At 37.9% G+C, this 14,839-nt stretch overlaps 1 protein-coding gene across 1 annotated transcript in view; it reads right to left on the reverse strand.

Moving 5' to 3' along the window:
- The window catches only part of LOC127634449 (double-stranded RNA-specific editase B2-like), a 278,387-nt gene that overhangs the window by 12,646 nt on the left and 250,902 nt on the right, over window positions 1–14,839 (reverse strand). The window contains exons 5-7 of the mRNA XM_052114023.1: window positions 8,626–8,794; window positions 5,999–6,150; window positions 5,631–5,799 (exon numbers count right to left, since the gene is read on the reverse strand). Of these exons, the coding sequence (XP_051969983.1) occupies window positions 5,631–5,799; window positions 5,999–6,150; window positions 8,626–8,794 (490 nt within the window). The remainder of the gene's footprint in view (window positions 1–5,630; window positions 5,800–5,998; window positions 6,151–8,625; window positions 8,795–14,839) is intronic.

Genomic DNA, 14,839 nt, shown 5'->3' on the forward strand with positions numbered 1-14,839 from the left:
GGTTCTAGGTTGTTGCTTGGGTTTTCTGGGTGGTTGCTAGGTATTAGGGCTTTGGGGGTTGTTACTAGGGTGTTCTTGGTGGTTGTTCAGCAGTTGTTAGGGCATTGTTTAGGTTGTTTAGATGTTGTTTAGGTGTTACTGGTGGTTTCTAGGGGATTGCGAGGATGTTTTGGGCTCTAGTGTGCTGCTAAGTGGTCATTAGGGTGTTTGGGTGGTTCTAAATCATTGTTGGGGTGTTCGGAATGATTTCTATATTTTAGCTAAGGCTTTGGGGGAGGTTAGTAGGGTGTTCTTGGTGGTTGTTAGAGTATTGCAAAGGGTGTTTTGGGCTCTAGGGTGTTCAAGTCATTTTAGGCTATGGCTAGGGTGTATTGAGTAGTTTATATGGAGTTACCAGGTGTTAAATAAGCCTGTGGGGCTGATTACTGATTTTCAGGTTTGTTGCTATGGTGTTCTGGATGATTTCTAGGGCACGGAAAGGGTGTTCTGGGCTCTAGGGTACTACTAGGCGGTGGCTAGGGTGTTCTGGGTGGTTTCTAGGATGTTGCTAGGTGTTAGTGAATGATTTGAAAGTGGTTACTAGGGTCTTCTTCTTCTTGGTGGTTGGCAAGCAGTTGTTAGGGTATTGCTAGAGTGTTAATATTAGTTGCTGATGTTCTGGGTGGTTGATAGGACATCACAAAATGTATCTGGTGTATAGAGTGTTGTTAGGCAGTAGCTAAGGTGTTCAAGTGGTTTTAGGCCATTGCTATGTTGTACAGAGTAGTTTATATGGTGTTGCAATGTGTTAGCTAAGGCTTTGGGGCTGGTTATCAGGGAATTCTCATTAGTTGAAAGGTGGTATTTCTAGGCATTTCTAGGGTGTTCAGGTTAGTTGATATGGTGTTCTGAATGGTTGATAGGGTGTTGCTAGATGGATTTGAGGGTGGTTACTAGGGTCTTCTTGGTGGTTGGCAGGCAGATATTAGGGCATTGCTAGAGTGTTCAGATTAGTTTCTATGCTGTTATGGGTGGTTGCTAGAGCATTGTAAGGATGTTCTATGCTCTAAGATTCTGCTAGGTGGTAGCTATGGTGTTTTCAATGCAAGTCTAAGGAAATTTTATAATTTTAAAATTAAAAAGATATAATTTTTCATCTGTCATATAAAATTGTGTCTTATTGCTTTGAAAAGTAATAGTACACCTCTCTTCAATAAGCCAGACAATTTGAGGTTAATTCATGTCCGTATCACAAACAGTGCAAAGTTTAATACTTAAATTTAGGGTTTGTTTAACTCCAGGTCCCATAATCACCGTACAGCTTTCCTGTGGCCAAATGGAGGCAGCTGAGATGCAAGGGAGGGGGAAACAGAGGAGAGATGGATAATAATGTGAGGTCAGGGAAGGTGATGATGGGATAAAAAAAAAATGCAGCTAAGGATGAAAAACATGGAGAGTTGGTTGAGGGTAGTGGAGATGAATGGAGCTGGTCTATAAGGGACTATAAGGACTTTAAATGTCTTTTCTGCCCTGCTCTTGATGGTGACCTTCATCAACGGCGATCACGAGTTGTGATCTCAACAAAAGAGCAGGATAACTCACCGGGATATAAAAAAGGAGAAAGGATTGGCAGTCAGAAAAGAGATCTGGATGCTCTTTTCTGTGTTTTTCTTAAAGTAATTACTTTCACCCCACATGATGAACTCGCCAGATAGAATCAGACCCTTGCGGCCCCAGGAGACACAATCTGATTGGTCAAATTAATGGCCCAGGGGAGAGAGAGCTTCACATCAGTGTGACTGTGTGTCACTGCACCCAACCAAACATGCACACACTACAGGTAGGGGTGGTTTAAATTTGTTACATTTTGGAGTCTACATGAGTCTACAAAACATTGCAGAATTAGTTGATAATGGGTGTTTTAATTCCATTAAGGAGGAAGAAGCAAATTAAAAAGTACATTTATAATAATAAAAAATAAAATAACTTTTTTTGTGGTGTTAAAATTTAGTATCAGCTAAAAATTGGTATTTCAGTCAAGTTTTTATACTAGGGTGAATATCAGAAAACGTTCAGGTCACATTCACCCAAAAAACAAAAGAAAAAAATAAATCAAGTATATTTTGCAAAAATCAAATATTTTATATTTTTTGGAACATTATCTTTATGACAATTCAACACATTTCCCCCTAAAATCTAATTATTTTATGTGTTTTTAATACATTAATTACAACTTACATTATTGTTTAAATCAAATCAAAAAGCAAAATAACTCATTCAAATGGATGAAAGTAATTTTACTTTGTACAAAATTACCTTTTAATTATATATTTTTCTGTATAGTTTTTGAATCACTTTTCTATGCAAATGTTTATACTGTAAATCATTATTTCCCCAAATCCTATGAAAATTTAGATTAAAAAATAAACAAATAAATAATGGTTAAATTTATAGAAATGAGCTTTAAATTAATATTAATAATAGAATGAGAACTTTGGGGGGCAATGTGCTTAACAAATGCTGTTACAATGCACAATACATTGTCTTTATAAAAAATATATATAAATATAAAATAAATCTTTCTTTTTTATTCTTTAGATTTTTGGGTGAAATATGATATGGGCATATTCTTGACTGGTTTTAAAATATTTACCCATATATCACTCACCCCCAACTCCATGGCATAATAAGATAACTGCAAGTTCTTCTTTCTAAGTGTGTGCGTGTAACAGTACGAAAGATCGGAAATGTTCATAATCACACTTTTCAGGTTGTGAAACTGTACATAAACAAACAGAAGTAAACTGATGGCAGTAATTAAATCAAGCATATGGCAGCGAGCTAAAACACAGCTGTGTGTGTGATCTGTGGGCAGTGTGATTCACATATTCACACAGAGTGTGGACCGAGTGATGACGAGAAAGCTGTGTGAAACAGACACACTGTCTGAAACTGAAGTAATTACACTCTCTTGACATTACACCTTGGCCAATATCTGTCCAATCTCATCACCTGTTAAGCAATAACTAACCACAGCCTCATTATGAGGTCAAACAAAGCTTGCAGGTGCCCTAAGGTTATATAGAGGGAGACTTCATTAAAGGGGTGATGTATTATCATGTATTTTCAACCCTAAGGTCCACTTATAAGGTTATAAAAAAAAAAAGATCTGCCAAAAGCAGGCATAACTTTGTGTTTCATGACAATTTTCCATCCTCTTTCTGACCTTTACAATTATAAAAGACATTTTGTGCTGCTGTGCCTTTAAGACTATATTGTATACATTCTCTTTGGATGTGAAATCACTAACAATGCTTACTCACAAGCTGCAGATTTAAGTGTTGGTTCTAAAATAGTTTGCTCTTACCTATTTATCAATAATAATTTGAAAATGCATCTTTTTCTCTATGTTTTGGCCTTTCTTCCACTCTGAGATGGCATTTTTGACAGCAGGAACTGAGCTTTTTGAAAACGCTCTCCCATGTGGGTACATTTTAAAACATCGTCTTGGTGTTGTAGTGTGAACGGGGAAAACGGAGACGAGACTGAAAATGATGATGTATTTGTTGTCATGTGGTGCAGTCATGTGATCCATACAATCCAAAACAATCTAGATGGCGGTCCATGTTGTAGTGGCGTTTTTGTGCCTGATATTCACTTTGATAATGTTGTTAAAGATAAATGTTACTTTGTAAAACATTTAGCCTACATTACATTCCTCCAAAGGCGATGGGAAGGGTACTCGGAATCGATGTACGGCAACAGAAGACGTGGACAATTGCATTTCAGACAGTATATTGAACAGCGATTTTTCGCATGTGCAGTAAGGGGACTTAAGAGTTTACATATGGTTCAGTGTGGATGAGAAACCTTTGGCAAATTCTTGAAAATGGCAGTGTGGACAGAGAGAGTTTTGAAAATGACATTTTCAAATGAATCCAGATTAATGTGGACGTAGCCTGAAATGATAAAGGACTTGTTAACTTTGTTTCTTATTGTTAGGTTCCATTGGAGGGATATGCAGATTGGCAGATGCTACACAGCCAGGAACCACTCAGGGTTTAGGGGACTTTCCCCACATATTACACTTACTCATACTCTTTTTTGCAGCTTTGTTTTAATAAATCGAATTTTAGGACTGGGGAGGAAGTTATGAGTTCTGAAGGTTACTATGATGGAAAGCAATTCTCATGGGTAAAGGTAGATGTACAAAAACAGACCTCCCATGAGGACAAAGATTAACGCTGTGACGTATCCCACCTTGAAGCTAATTATTGAAGGATTATCAAAGCCTAAGTACAAGAGTCATCATTAAACACAAATGGGAATAATGCCAGTCCCAAAGATCTGCATCTTCAACTGCCTACCTCAAGGTAAATATCACACCAACCTTTATAATGCTCAGTAAAAGTTGTCCTGTTTAAACGAAGAAAACATGCCCTCATAAAAACTAATCCTCCAATAAAGATAAACCTTAAATCAATACACTGTCCAGCACTCATGCTTCAAAAATCACACAGTGGAGACCGTTGTTCCACTGTCTGACAAAACATGTACTTCCTGCTTGATAGAATTGTTACCAGTATCATAATGGATGCTGAATTTGTCTATATTTATACTCCAACGCCAGATGTACAGATCTGGTATTTAGATACATATCTAATTTCTTGTTCCGCCAATTTATATTCACAAGAATGTTCCATGTTCAGTACAAGAAGAGACTATTTAGCCCGAGACAGAACACTGGTATTAAAATGAATGGGAGAAATTGGAACATTCAATATGGCAGATATAGAAAAGGAAGTTCCTCCTTGCGTGTAAAGGAGCCAATCCCCTTTCAGATAGAGTCATTCAACTCGCAAATGCGAATGTGCATTAGCTGGACCTGCCTAAAGAAATTGCGTTTTTAGTACAATCTGAGCTAAAGAAGCACATATTATGATACCATTGTTAGCAGATTTAACTGCTTATGTGAGATATGTACTTTGATTGAAATCTTGACCAACTGTTTTGGAGATTTCGGTCTTTAACCATTCAAGTAGATAGGAGCTGTACTTTTATGGCACATGCATACATAGAAAATAGCTGCCCAGAAGCATTTCAAAGATGGCCGCAGAGTGGACTGACTTGTCTTGAAAGGGACTTTGGTACGAGTTAGGTTCAATCGACAGCATTTGTAGCATAATGTTGATTACCACAGAACTAATTTTGAACTTATTAAAAAAAAAAAAAAACTAATTTAGTTACAGTAAGGCACTTACTATTGAAGTAAATAAGGCCATTCCATGGACATTTAAATACGCATTGTTTCAAAAGTATAGCCACAATACATAAACATTATACATGCTAACATGATTTTAGTGTGATACAATCTCTGTTCTACATGATTGTAGTGTGATAAAATCCCTTACAGGTTCTACCATCGTTCCATTGTCATGGCAACAAAGTTGCGGTATTGGATATAACTTTACACAGTAAGCGTTCTTATGACACTGAAAGCATTTTGACTGTCGGTCTGACATCATGATAATACCTTTCATGTAATGTCTCCTCAGAAGAGAATGTTCTAGAAAGAGTCAAGAGACTTGTGTTTGATTACTGATGTTTCTTTGTACGGGAGCTCATTTCTGTTCAATGGTTGCGAGACTCACCTAGAAATCTTGTCGGTGCAAGACATGGTGATGAGCTGTTCTCCCTGAAGAACTCCATCCCATGTCTGGACGGGACCTGTGGTCTTCACGGGCAACGTTCCCTCCCCTGATTCAATCTTTGTTCGTAGGTGACTGTGAAACTTCTTAACGAAGTGTCTGTTACTTTGCCCTGAGTGACAGCGTGTGAAAGAGTAACAAAAACATATGACAATGAATTGCATATATCTGTATATGACTTTCTGTCTTAGTGATAGCTTAACAGACATTTTGTAGCTAACAAAAGTCTTGCTAAAAACAACTCCAGCTAAAGAGAAAAGGAAATAAGAAAGGAAGTCAAACCGACTGATCAATCAGACAAAGACGCTTACAATCAGATGTGATTTCGTAGGGTGAGTTCACACGGGCGTCCCCGCAGGGTGATGTGCTGATGTACATGTGGAAAAGGATGTTTTCTCTCAGTCTCAAACAGGAGTCTTTGTGCTGTACGAAGATCGATTGCTCCCAGTCCTCTTTTCTCTTGCTTTAGAGTGATCACAGACCCCGGGTGAGAAGAAAGACACGAGAGGGGAGACATGAGAAATGGTTACGTCTCCAAAGTGTTCACCACTCACATTCTCTGCTAATAATGGACCAGAGACACAAAGGAGACAAATATTGGCCTTGCCGCGACCAAGGCTAGTTCCATCACTGTCACATTCCCCTCATGCACACACACACTGACACACACTTTCAAATCATTACTCTGTCAGAACAAGGGGAAATAAATGGCTGAAAAACAGCGAGCTGTAATTCTTCAAACCAGATGATCTGTAGCTCGTCATTTGTAGGGAGGACGCCACCGTTTCCTGCTATGCTGCCCTACTTTTACACATATCATCATAATTAGTGTTACCGCCACATTGTCACATCTTACAAAAAACATTTGACCACAGTGCAAGAGGTGACCTGTGCAAAGGGAGTGCATTACATGCAACAACATTTTGTCTCTACTTGGCACCTAAGCAGTGCTAATTACACAAATGACCTGTGATGTCAAGGGTGGAGTTGTGTTGCTCTAGATATGTCCATAGAGGAAGGTGCTGATGGCTGTTGTGGTATTTTATTTGCTGGTATGCCTTATCTTTCAAATAGACTCTGCACCAAGCAAAACAAAAGTGGCAGATAATGCACTCTGGGACAGCGGGTATGCAAATATGACATTACAGAAGGGTTTTCTATGGACCAATCTTCTACATCAAGGAAGACATTTAGAGTATTTACTGTCACACACTGATACCTCCAACACACTGACTCAAATTCTATTAGCTATTAAAGGTGCACTCATTCATTTTGTTCCCCATTAAAAAAGTTTTACTCCTAAAGAAATTAATTCTAATGAGCAATCACATGAGATGAGGACTCTAGTCATATCAGTAACCTTATATCATCTGTTTTATTCTACATGGGGCAGGGGTGCCCTCATGAGGGCTGCCATTTTAGAATCACATGACCAGCTGAATACTACTCCCTTAATCTCTGTAACTAACTTGTTATTAACACTTTCACTATTGGATTAAATTACTCATGCCTGACTGTGAATTTCTACAATGGCATCTGTAACTGAAAACTATTGATTTTGAATAATGCTGCATCCAGGCCACTAGGTGTCACTGTAAGTCCATGATAACATGCTAAAAATGCAGCTTTGTAATTTTCTCTTCAAAAATTGTGTTTGTTGCCATGGCCCTGTTAAAAGCAATAAAGGAATGTTCCAGGATTAATGCAAGTTAAGATCTATCGACAGCATCTGTGTCATGTCCATTACTAGAGAAAATTATTTTGACACCTCCCTCAGTTTGTAAAATCAAACAATTGTTTTTTTAAAAGTCCTGCCACTTAAAATGGAAGTCTATGGGGCAAAATACATGGCAGCAGAGTAAATGTTAAAAAACCCAAAGTATATCTTTATCTCAAAGTATATCTACAACACGTTATATGTTATGTGGGTTTATACAGTATGTTATATAAGTTATTAGACTATGTGCTAACATGAGACTACTGTAATAAAATCACTTACTAAGACCCCATCCACACTAATCCATTTAGTTTGAAAACTTAGTTTTCAGTTTCCTAACTTTATTGTTTTCCAAAGTATACGGTAATGTAGTGTTTTTGAAATGCTCCATTTTTGGTGGAGGAAAGCGTTCCTCTACTCTACCTCCACATTAATCCAGGTACATTAGAAACAGCACTTTCATTTTTGAAATGTTCTCCATCCAATCTGCCGTTTTCAAGCATTTCCAAAAGTTGTCCATACTGAAACATATAAATTCTTAAATCCCCTTAAAGCACATGCTAAAAATCGCCATTCCATGTACGATCTGAAGTGCAGTTGACCTCAGTTCCATCGCCAGACAGCAATTCTGAGTAAACTGCCCATCGCCTTTGAAGGAATGTTTGGAAGATTGTACAAAGTAACATTTACTTTCAAATTTATCCACTTGGGAGAACGTTTTCGAAATGCTCAGTTTTCACTGTAAATAATGCAGTCTCGGTGTGAACGGAAGGTGTAAACGTATAGAAAATAATGTGTTTTCAAACTAAAAGGTATTAATGTGGATGTCACCTGTCATGACTATGTAAAGCCAGTAAATGCACTATACGCATTATATGTGCAACTACTACTTTTTTTGATTACTTCCCCAACACTGGGGGAGAAGTAAACTTGATGATTAATATACAATAGTGGTGCAGGATTTTGAACCAATGATATTTCAATGCGTGCAGCAGCACCAATCATGATGCAACAAATAGAAATAAAAACAAAATGACCCACAAAATGTTGCGTTGCTTATTACTTGACAAATCGCAACAAGTTAGGACCTAGTGTAACTAACCGAGTAAATTCCTTTATAACATTATAGGGAACCTTAATGTATAAAGCATATATAGCACATATAATTACCATATATTATAATTTACACAGTAAAGCAAAAACACACTGTGTGTAAGTTACCTGAGGTGTAACTCTAGCTGAGAGTACAGGAACCGTAGCAGTGCTCGTCTGGTCGTGATTTCTGCATGACAGTCATTTACCACCAGTCCCTGGTCGCTCATATACTCTCCATTAATGCATTTAGTGCCGGTAGATAGCGCCACCACTTGAGCCTGTCTCAGATCCAGACCTGAAACACAATGAGTCAGCATTTGCAGTGTTAGGAGGTAAAGGTACAGTAGTCAAAAACAATCTGTTAAATTCTAAGGCCATACTTAATGCAAGTTCGCATACACAGATGTAAGCACTTTGCCAATGTGTGGTCAATTATTTTTTGCATTACTGTGGCGGTAGCAAACCTCAGTACTAAAGGGGGGTGATATAGTTACCTTCAAAGGTCTAGCTATGCAAATAAACTGGACGTTATTATTGAGGTAAGTTGCTATAAATATACTGAATTTAACTTACATGCTCAGCAGTATTCTCTTTAAACTGTTGCTCCGCCATGACTTTTAGTTGGGTTGAAAGAGAAAACTCACCATAGAACTGGGCAGTCACACAAATATCCGCTAAAGCGCCCCATGTGGTAACGTTCAGAATGCAATGTGTACTTGCGTTGTGTTATCAATGGCAGTTTCACAAATTTTGAAGCTTGCATTGCTAGAAGGGTCTGCATTTATTTATTTATTTTTATGTGGATTTTCTCCCCAATTTGACATGCCCAATTCCCAATGCTCACTGTGTCCTCGTGGTCTCGCACAACTTCTCACATGCCCCATCGAGAGCGCGAAACACTATATCGCGTCCACAAGGGGGTTAAACCATGTGACTCTATCCTCCCTAGCAACCGGGCCAATTTGCTTAGGATACCTGGCTGGAGTCGCTCAGCATGCACTGGATTCGAACTCACAACTCCAGGGGTGGAGGTCAGCGTCTTTACTCACTGAGCTATCCAGGCCCCAGGGTCTGCATTCATGTACTTGCATAAACTACTGTATGTTCTGGACTTAAGGCTCAAAACATAAGCAAGTGAAATGTCATTGTAAAACGGGTCTAGTACAGCCTGATCTCGTGAAAATTATGTGGCGGTGGCAACATATTTGCAAATTGAAATTATTTGGTTCATTACACGTATCGCTGAAGTTTTGAGGTGAAATGTATAGAGGTTGGTTACCACAACTTAATTTTTTTTATACAGCAGTTATGAACCCTTTACAAAGGAAAAAAACAAAAGTTTTTTCAGGACAGATTGTATGATAAAATCTGTTGTATTCTACAATAAAATCTGCTCTTTGCTGATGTTCTGAACACAAGGATGAGTGACTCCTAACTCGCTGTGGCCTTGCTGGTCATCTGCGCACAAAGCTTTTCTTTGACATTTTCATCAGACACAGCAAGATAAAACCCACAAGCCCGGCACAAAAGCATCTCCACCTGCCATATCCCACCATACCTCTCTCACAGCTGCTCAGCCATGGCACGGCACAGATTTCTGAACTGAGAACATCTCAAGCGTGTGACCGGATGTCTCAGCATGCTTAACCATAAAGCTCTTGTGTACTAAAAAAAAATAAAACCTCCCCATCGCTTCAAAATGTAGTGTTCACTCCCTCCTGCAGACCTGCAGGCTAGAGGCAACATATGAGCTTTTATCAGTCGGGGCCCAGACGGAATTGCACGCCGCGGCCCGGCTGCCACCAGCACGGTAGCTGGCAATAACAATAATAAAAACTAATATTGAGGTGGGGTTAAAGGCATAGCCTTTGAAATCCATTCTTCCACCTTTCACTGCACGAGGATTAAAGAGGGGGAGAGGCCGTGGGAAGAGGAGGAAGAGATGAAATGAGAGCTAGAGAGAGAGAGAGAGAGACTGATTGATGCTGTCAGTATAGCTCATTTTGTTTACAGTTGTACTGACATTCTAAGATACTGTGAAACATGTACTCTTCCTCATGTCGTTCCAATCCTGAATTACTTTTTTTTTCTTCTTTTAAGGAACACAAAATTAGATGTTTTGCTGTATGATCTCATTACTCTTTTGCATACCAAAAAAAGTGAATGGGGACTGGGACTGTCGAGGTACAAAAAAAATAAATAAATAAATAAAATAAAGCATTGTAAATGTATTATAGAAGTGGTCTATACTACTTGTGTGCTTATTCTAAGTTTTCTGAGTTTGGAATACTATCTTTGTGTGGGGAACGGACACATAAAAAAGTTATTTGCTGAAAATATTGCCTCTGCCCAGAGGTGGGTAGTAACGTGCTACATTTACTCTGTTACATTTACTTAAGTAACCATTTGGAAAAAAAGGTACATTTAGAGTCGGTTTAAAAGTGGGTACTTTTTACTCTCACTCAAGTAAATTTGTACAAGCATTTCTGCACGTGCAGAGTGAGGTGAGCAGGGCACACGCTTGAGAGATGTGCAGGCACGAGGCGATCGTATGGTGAAAGAGAGTGGCTGTGTCTGAAATCCTGTCTTAGAAACAATGTCACATATAAATTTTTTAAATTCTTGGGCCATACTTGTTATTCTTATTAAATAATAAATTATTACAATAAATCTTTGTCATTTTTAATATATATGTTAATATTAAGAGTAAACACATTTGATCAAATATACATTATTGTATTTATTTTGTTATACTTTAGTATCTTTAAACTCCATTACAATCTGGGTTGCGTTTCTGGGCATAAAGCGCCCTCAACCGACCAAATTAACATAACCTATGCTATAACCGAATATTTTAATCATCCACAGAGTTATAATTTCTACTGTGTTCAATCTCCTGAGTTCAAATACTATCACCTCAGTGAATTATTTAGTAAATAAAGAATTCTTCATCTTTATGACAACATTCTGTATAAATAAATATAAAGAGTATTTAAATTAAAGAATTGTAAAATGTATCTGTGTTTTGTCTCTCTATATGTTATTATGTTATTTTAATCCAGTAATGATTTGTCAAAGTAATTTACTACATTAAACAAGAAATAAAACATTGCAGAAGTGAAGGAAGCAGTAAACTCCCAGCTTGTACGTCTTCCCCGTGGTGGATTGTGGGCAATTAACCATCGTCGTCGAGTGTCCATCAAATGTACACTCAAAATTAGAGTGCATTGTGGGTAAGAATGAGTGAGCACAAGTAGGGGACGAGTGGATCACTCAGAATTCAGACACTCCTACAAAATAGCATACACTTGAAATAGTGCACTATATAGTCAATAGGGGGCAGTTTCAGACACAAGTGTTCTGCGACCAGGGATGAAATGTTTACAAACCTCTATTCTTATTGACAAATTTATTCAGATCTGTCAAGAGCACTTAAAAGGATAATTTACCCAAAAATCCAAATTCTCTCATCATTTACTCACCCTCATGCCATATGTGTATGACTTTCTTCTATATATATATATATATATATAGATAGATAGATAGTTGAAGACAGAATTTACATACACTTAGGTTGAAGTAATTAAAACAAATTATTTAATCACTCCACATATTTAATATTAGCAAACTATAGTTTTGGCAAGTCTTTTAGGAAATATACTTGGTGCATGACACAAGTAATTTTTCCAACAATTGTTTACAGACAGATAATTTCACTTTTAATTGACTATATCACAATTCCAGTGGATCCGAAGTTTACATACACTAAGTTAACTGTGTCTCTAAGCAGCTTGGAAAATTCCAGAAAATGATGTCAAGCCTTTAGGCAATTAGCTTCTGATAGGAGGTGTACTGAACTGGAGGTGTACCTGTGGATGTATGTTAAGGCCTATCTTCAGTGCCTCTTTGCTTGACATCATGGGAAAATCACAAGAAATCATTCAAGACCTCAGAGGTGAGCAATGAAGGTACCATGTTCATCTGTACAAACAATGTACACAAGTATAAACATCATGGGACCATTCAGCCATCATAACACTCAGGAAGAAGATGCATTTTGTCTCATAGAGATGAACGTAGTTTGATGCGAAAAGTGCAAATCAATCCCAGAACATCAGCAAAGGACCTTGTGAAGATGCTGGAGGAAACATGTAGACAAGTATCTATATCCACAGTAAAACAAGTCCTATATCAACATAACCTGAAAGGCTGCTCAGCAAGGAAGAAGCCAATGCTCTAAAACTGTCATGAATAAGCCAGACTAGTCTGCAATTGCACATTGTCTGACAAAGACAAAGATCTTACTTTTTGGAGAAATGTCCTCTGGTCTGGTGAAACTAAAATGTAACTGTTTTGCCATGATGACCATTGTTATGTATGGAGGAAGAATGGTGAGGCTTGCAAGCTGAAGAACACCATCCCAACCGTGAAGCATGGGGGTGGGCAGAATCATGTTGTGGGGATAATTTGCTACAGGAGGGACTGGTGCACTTCACAAAATAGATGGCTTCATGAGGAATGAAAATTATGAGGATATATATTGAAGCAACATCTCAAGACCAGCAACTTATTGTGAGAAGCTTGTGGAAGGCTACCCAAAATGTTTGACCCAAGTTAAACAATTTACCAAATACTATGTGTATGTAAAATTCTGACCCACTTGGAATATAATGAAAGAAATACAAGCTGAAATCAATAATTCTCTCTAATATTATTCTGACATTTCACATTCTTAAAATATAGTAGTGATCCTAACTGACCTGATTTAGTTGTTTTCTACAATTAAATGTCTGGATTTGTTAGGAAATGTATTTGGCTAAGGTGTATGTAAACTTCTGACTTCAAATGTGTGTGTATATATATATATATATATATATATAAAATATATTGTGGCACCGGAAAAGTAACACATTCAGACAAGACAAAAAGTGGCATTAACCTCATGCAACCCCACGTTCACATGCATAGATGTTGTATTTTGGCTTCGCTATATGCAATGCATAATTGAATTTCCTTAAAACCGACTGATCTCATTTCAGGAGACTCTTGGCTGTCAGAAAAGGGTTACACTTTTGGCGTACAGATTCATGTGACAAAACCACATGGAGCCGATCACAGCGGAGTTTGTCTTTGGGAGAAACGGCTAAAAAACGGAAATAATCTGGAAAGATTTAACACTGAAACCTATTTGATTCAAAATAATAGTCTCTAGTTTCATTCGAAATGCCATTTTTACAATTTAAGCAAATTATCGTGAAACGGCAAGCTGATAAACACAATGTACACTAATGTGTACAATAGCACAAAGGTTTTCATTAGAAAACATATTTTCTGTGCATTTTCACAATGAAAAAAAAATGCTTTCAGAGGATTTATATGGAGTTAGGATGAAAATATGGTACATTTTGTACTGTTCTGAGACCAGTGCAGACAGACTGCACACTGGAGGTTAATTCATGCAATAAATAGGGTGCTAGGGAGCAATGGAGCATCCTGTAGTTTTCCTTTGAAGCCAAGTACATTCAATCAAAACTTACTATCAAAAGTTCAGTTTCAGGCTGCAGATGATGTTTAAACCACTCAACACAACTGGCAGATATAGGATAATTTGATAAAAGAAAATTGTGGCAGGGTGGAGGGTGGGGCCGGGTCGTGATCGTACACACCCGGTCCCATATTAGGCTAATCAAGCCTTCGAGAGGGATAAAGGTGGACTGCAGAGGATCATGCGGGAGAGAGAGATCGTTAATGGACATTTACATGTACATGTACATGTATGCATTTGGCAGACGCTTTTATCCAAAGCGACTTACAGTGCAATTATTACAGGGGCAATCCCCCCAGAACAACCTGCAGTTAAGTGCCTTGCTCAAGGGCACAATGGTGGTGGCCATGGGGTTAGAACCAAGGACCTTCTGATTAACAGCCCTGTGCTTTAGCCACTACACCACTCTTTTGTTTAAGTTTGTCATTAAAACTATTATTTATATTATCAAGCCAGTTCTTGCCACCTCCTTTCCATTGATCAATTTCCAAAAATGTATTAGGTGATCGTTACAAATCAAAAAGGAAATGGAAAATGGAAAAGTCAAAATATTGTTTGTTTTATCCATATCAATGAACACAACCATTTTACTGGCCTACTTCTGGCTATTTTTAATGGTTGGTTTATGTACCCATATAACGGATGGACACATTTGTAGCATCTCACTTTGGTTGTGTCGTGTCTCACTAGTTTTCTGTGTCTCTAGTCATAAGTGCAGTGCTTTAGGATGCTGTGTCAAGCTAAACGTAGTTAAAAACATCGAAAACCCCACCCTACTTGAGCTTTCCCAGTATT

This window comes from Xyrauchen texanus, chromosome 41 (assembly GCF_025860055.1).
Source record: "Xyrauchen texanus isolate HMW12.3.18 chromosome 41, RBS_HiC_50CHRs, whole genome shotgun sequence".
In the NCBI taxonomy this organism is placed as follows: domain Eukaryota; kingdom Metazoa; phylum Chordata; class Actinopteri; order Cypriniformes; family Catostomidae; genus Xyrauchen; species Xyrauchen texanus.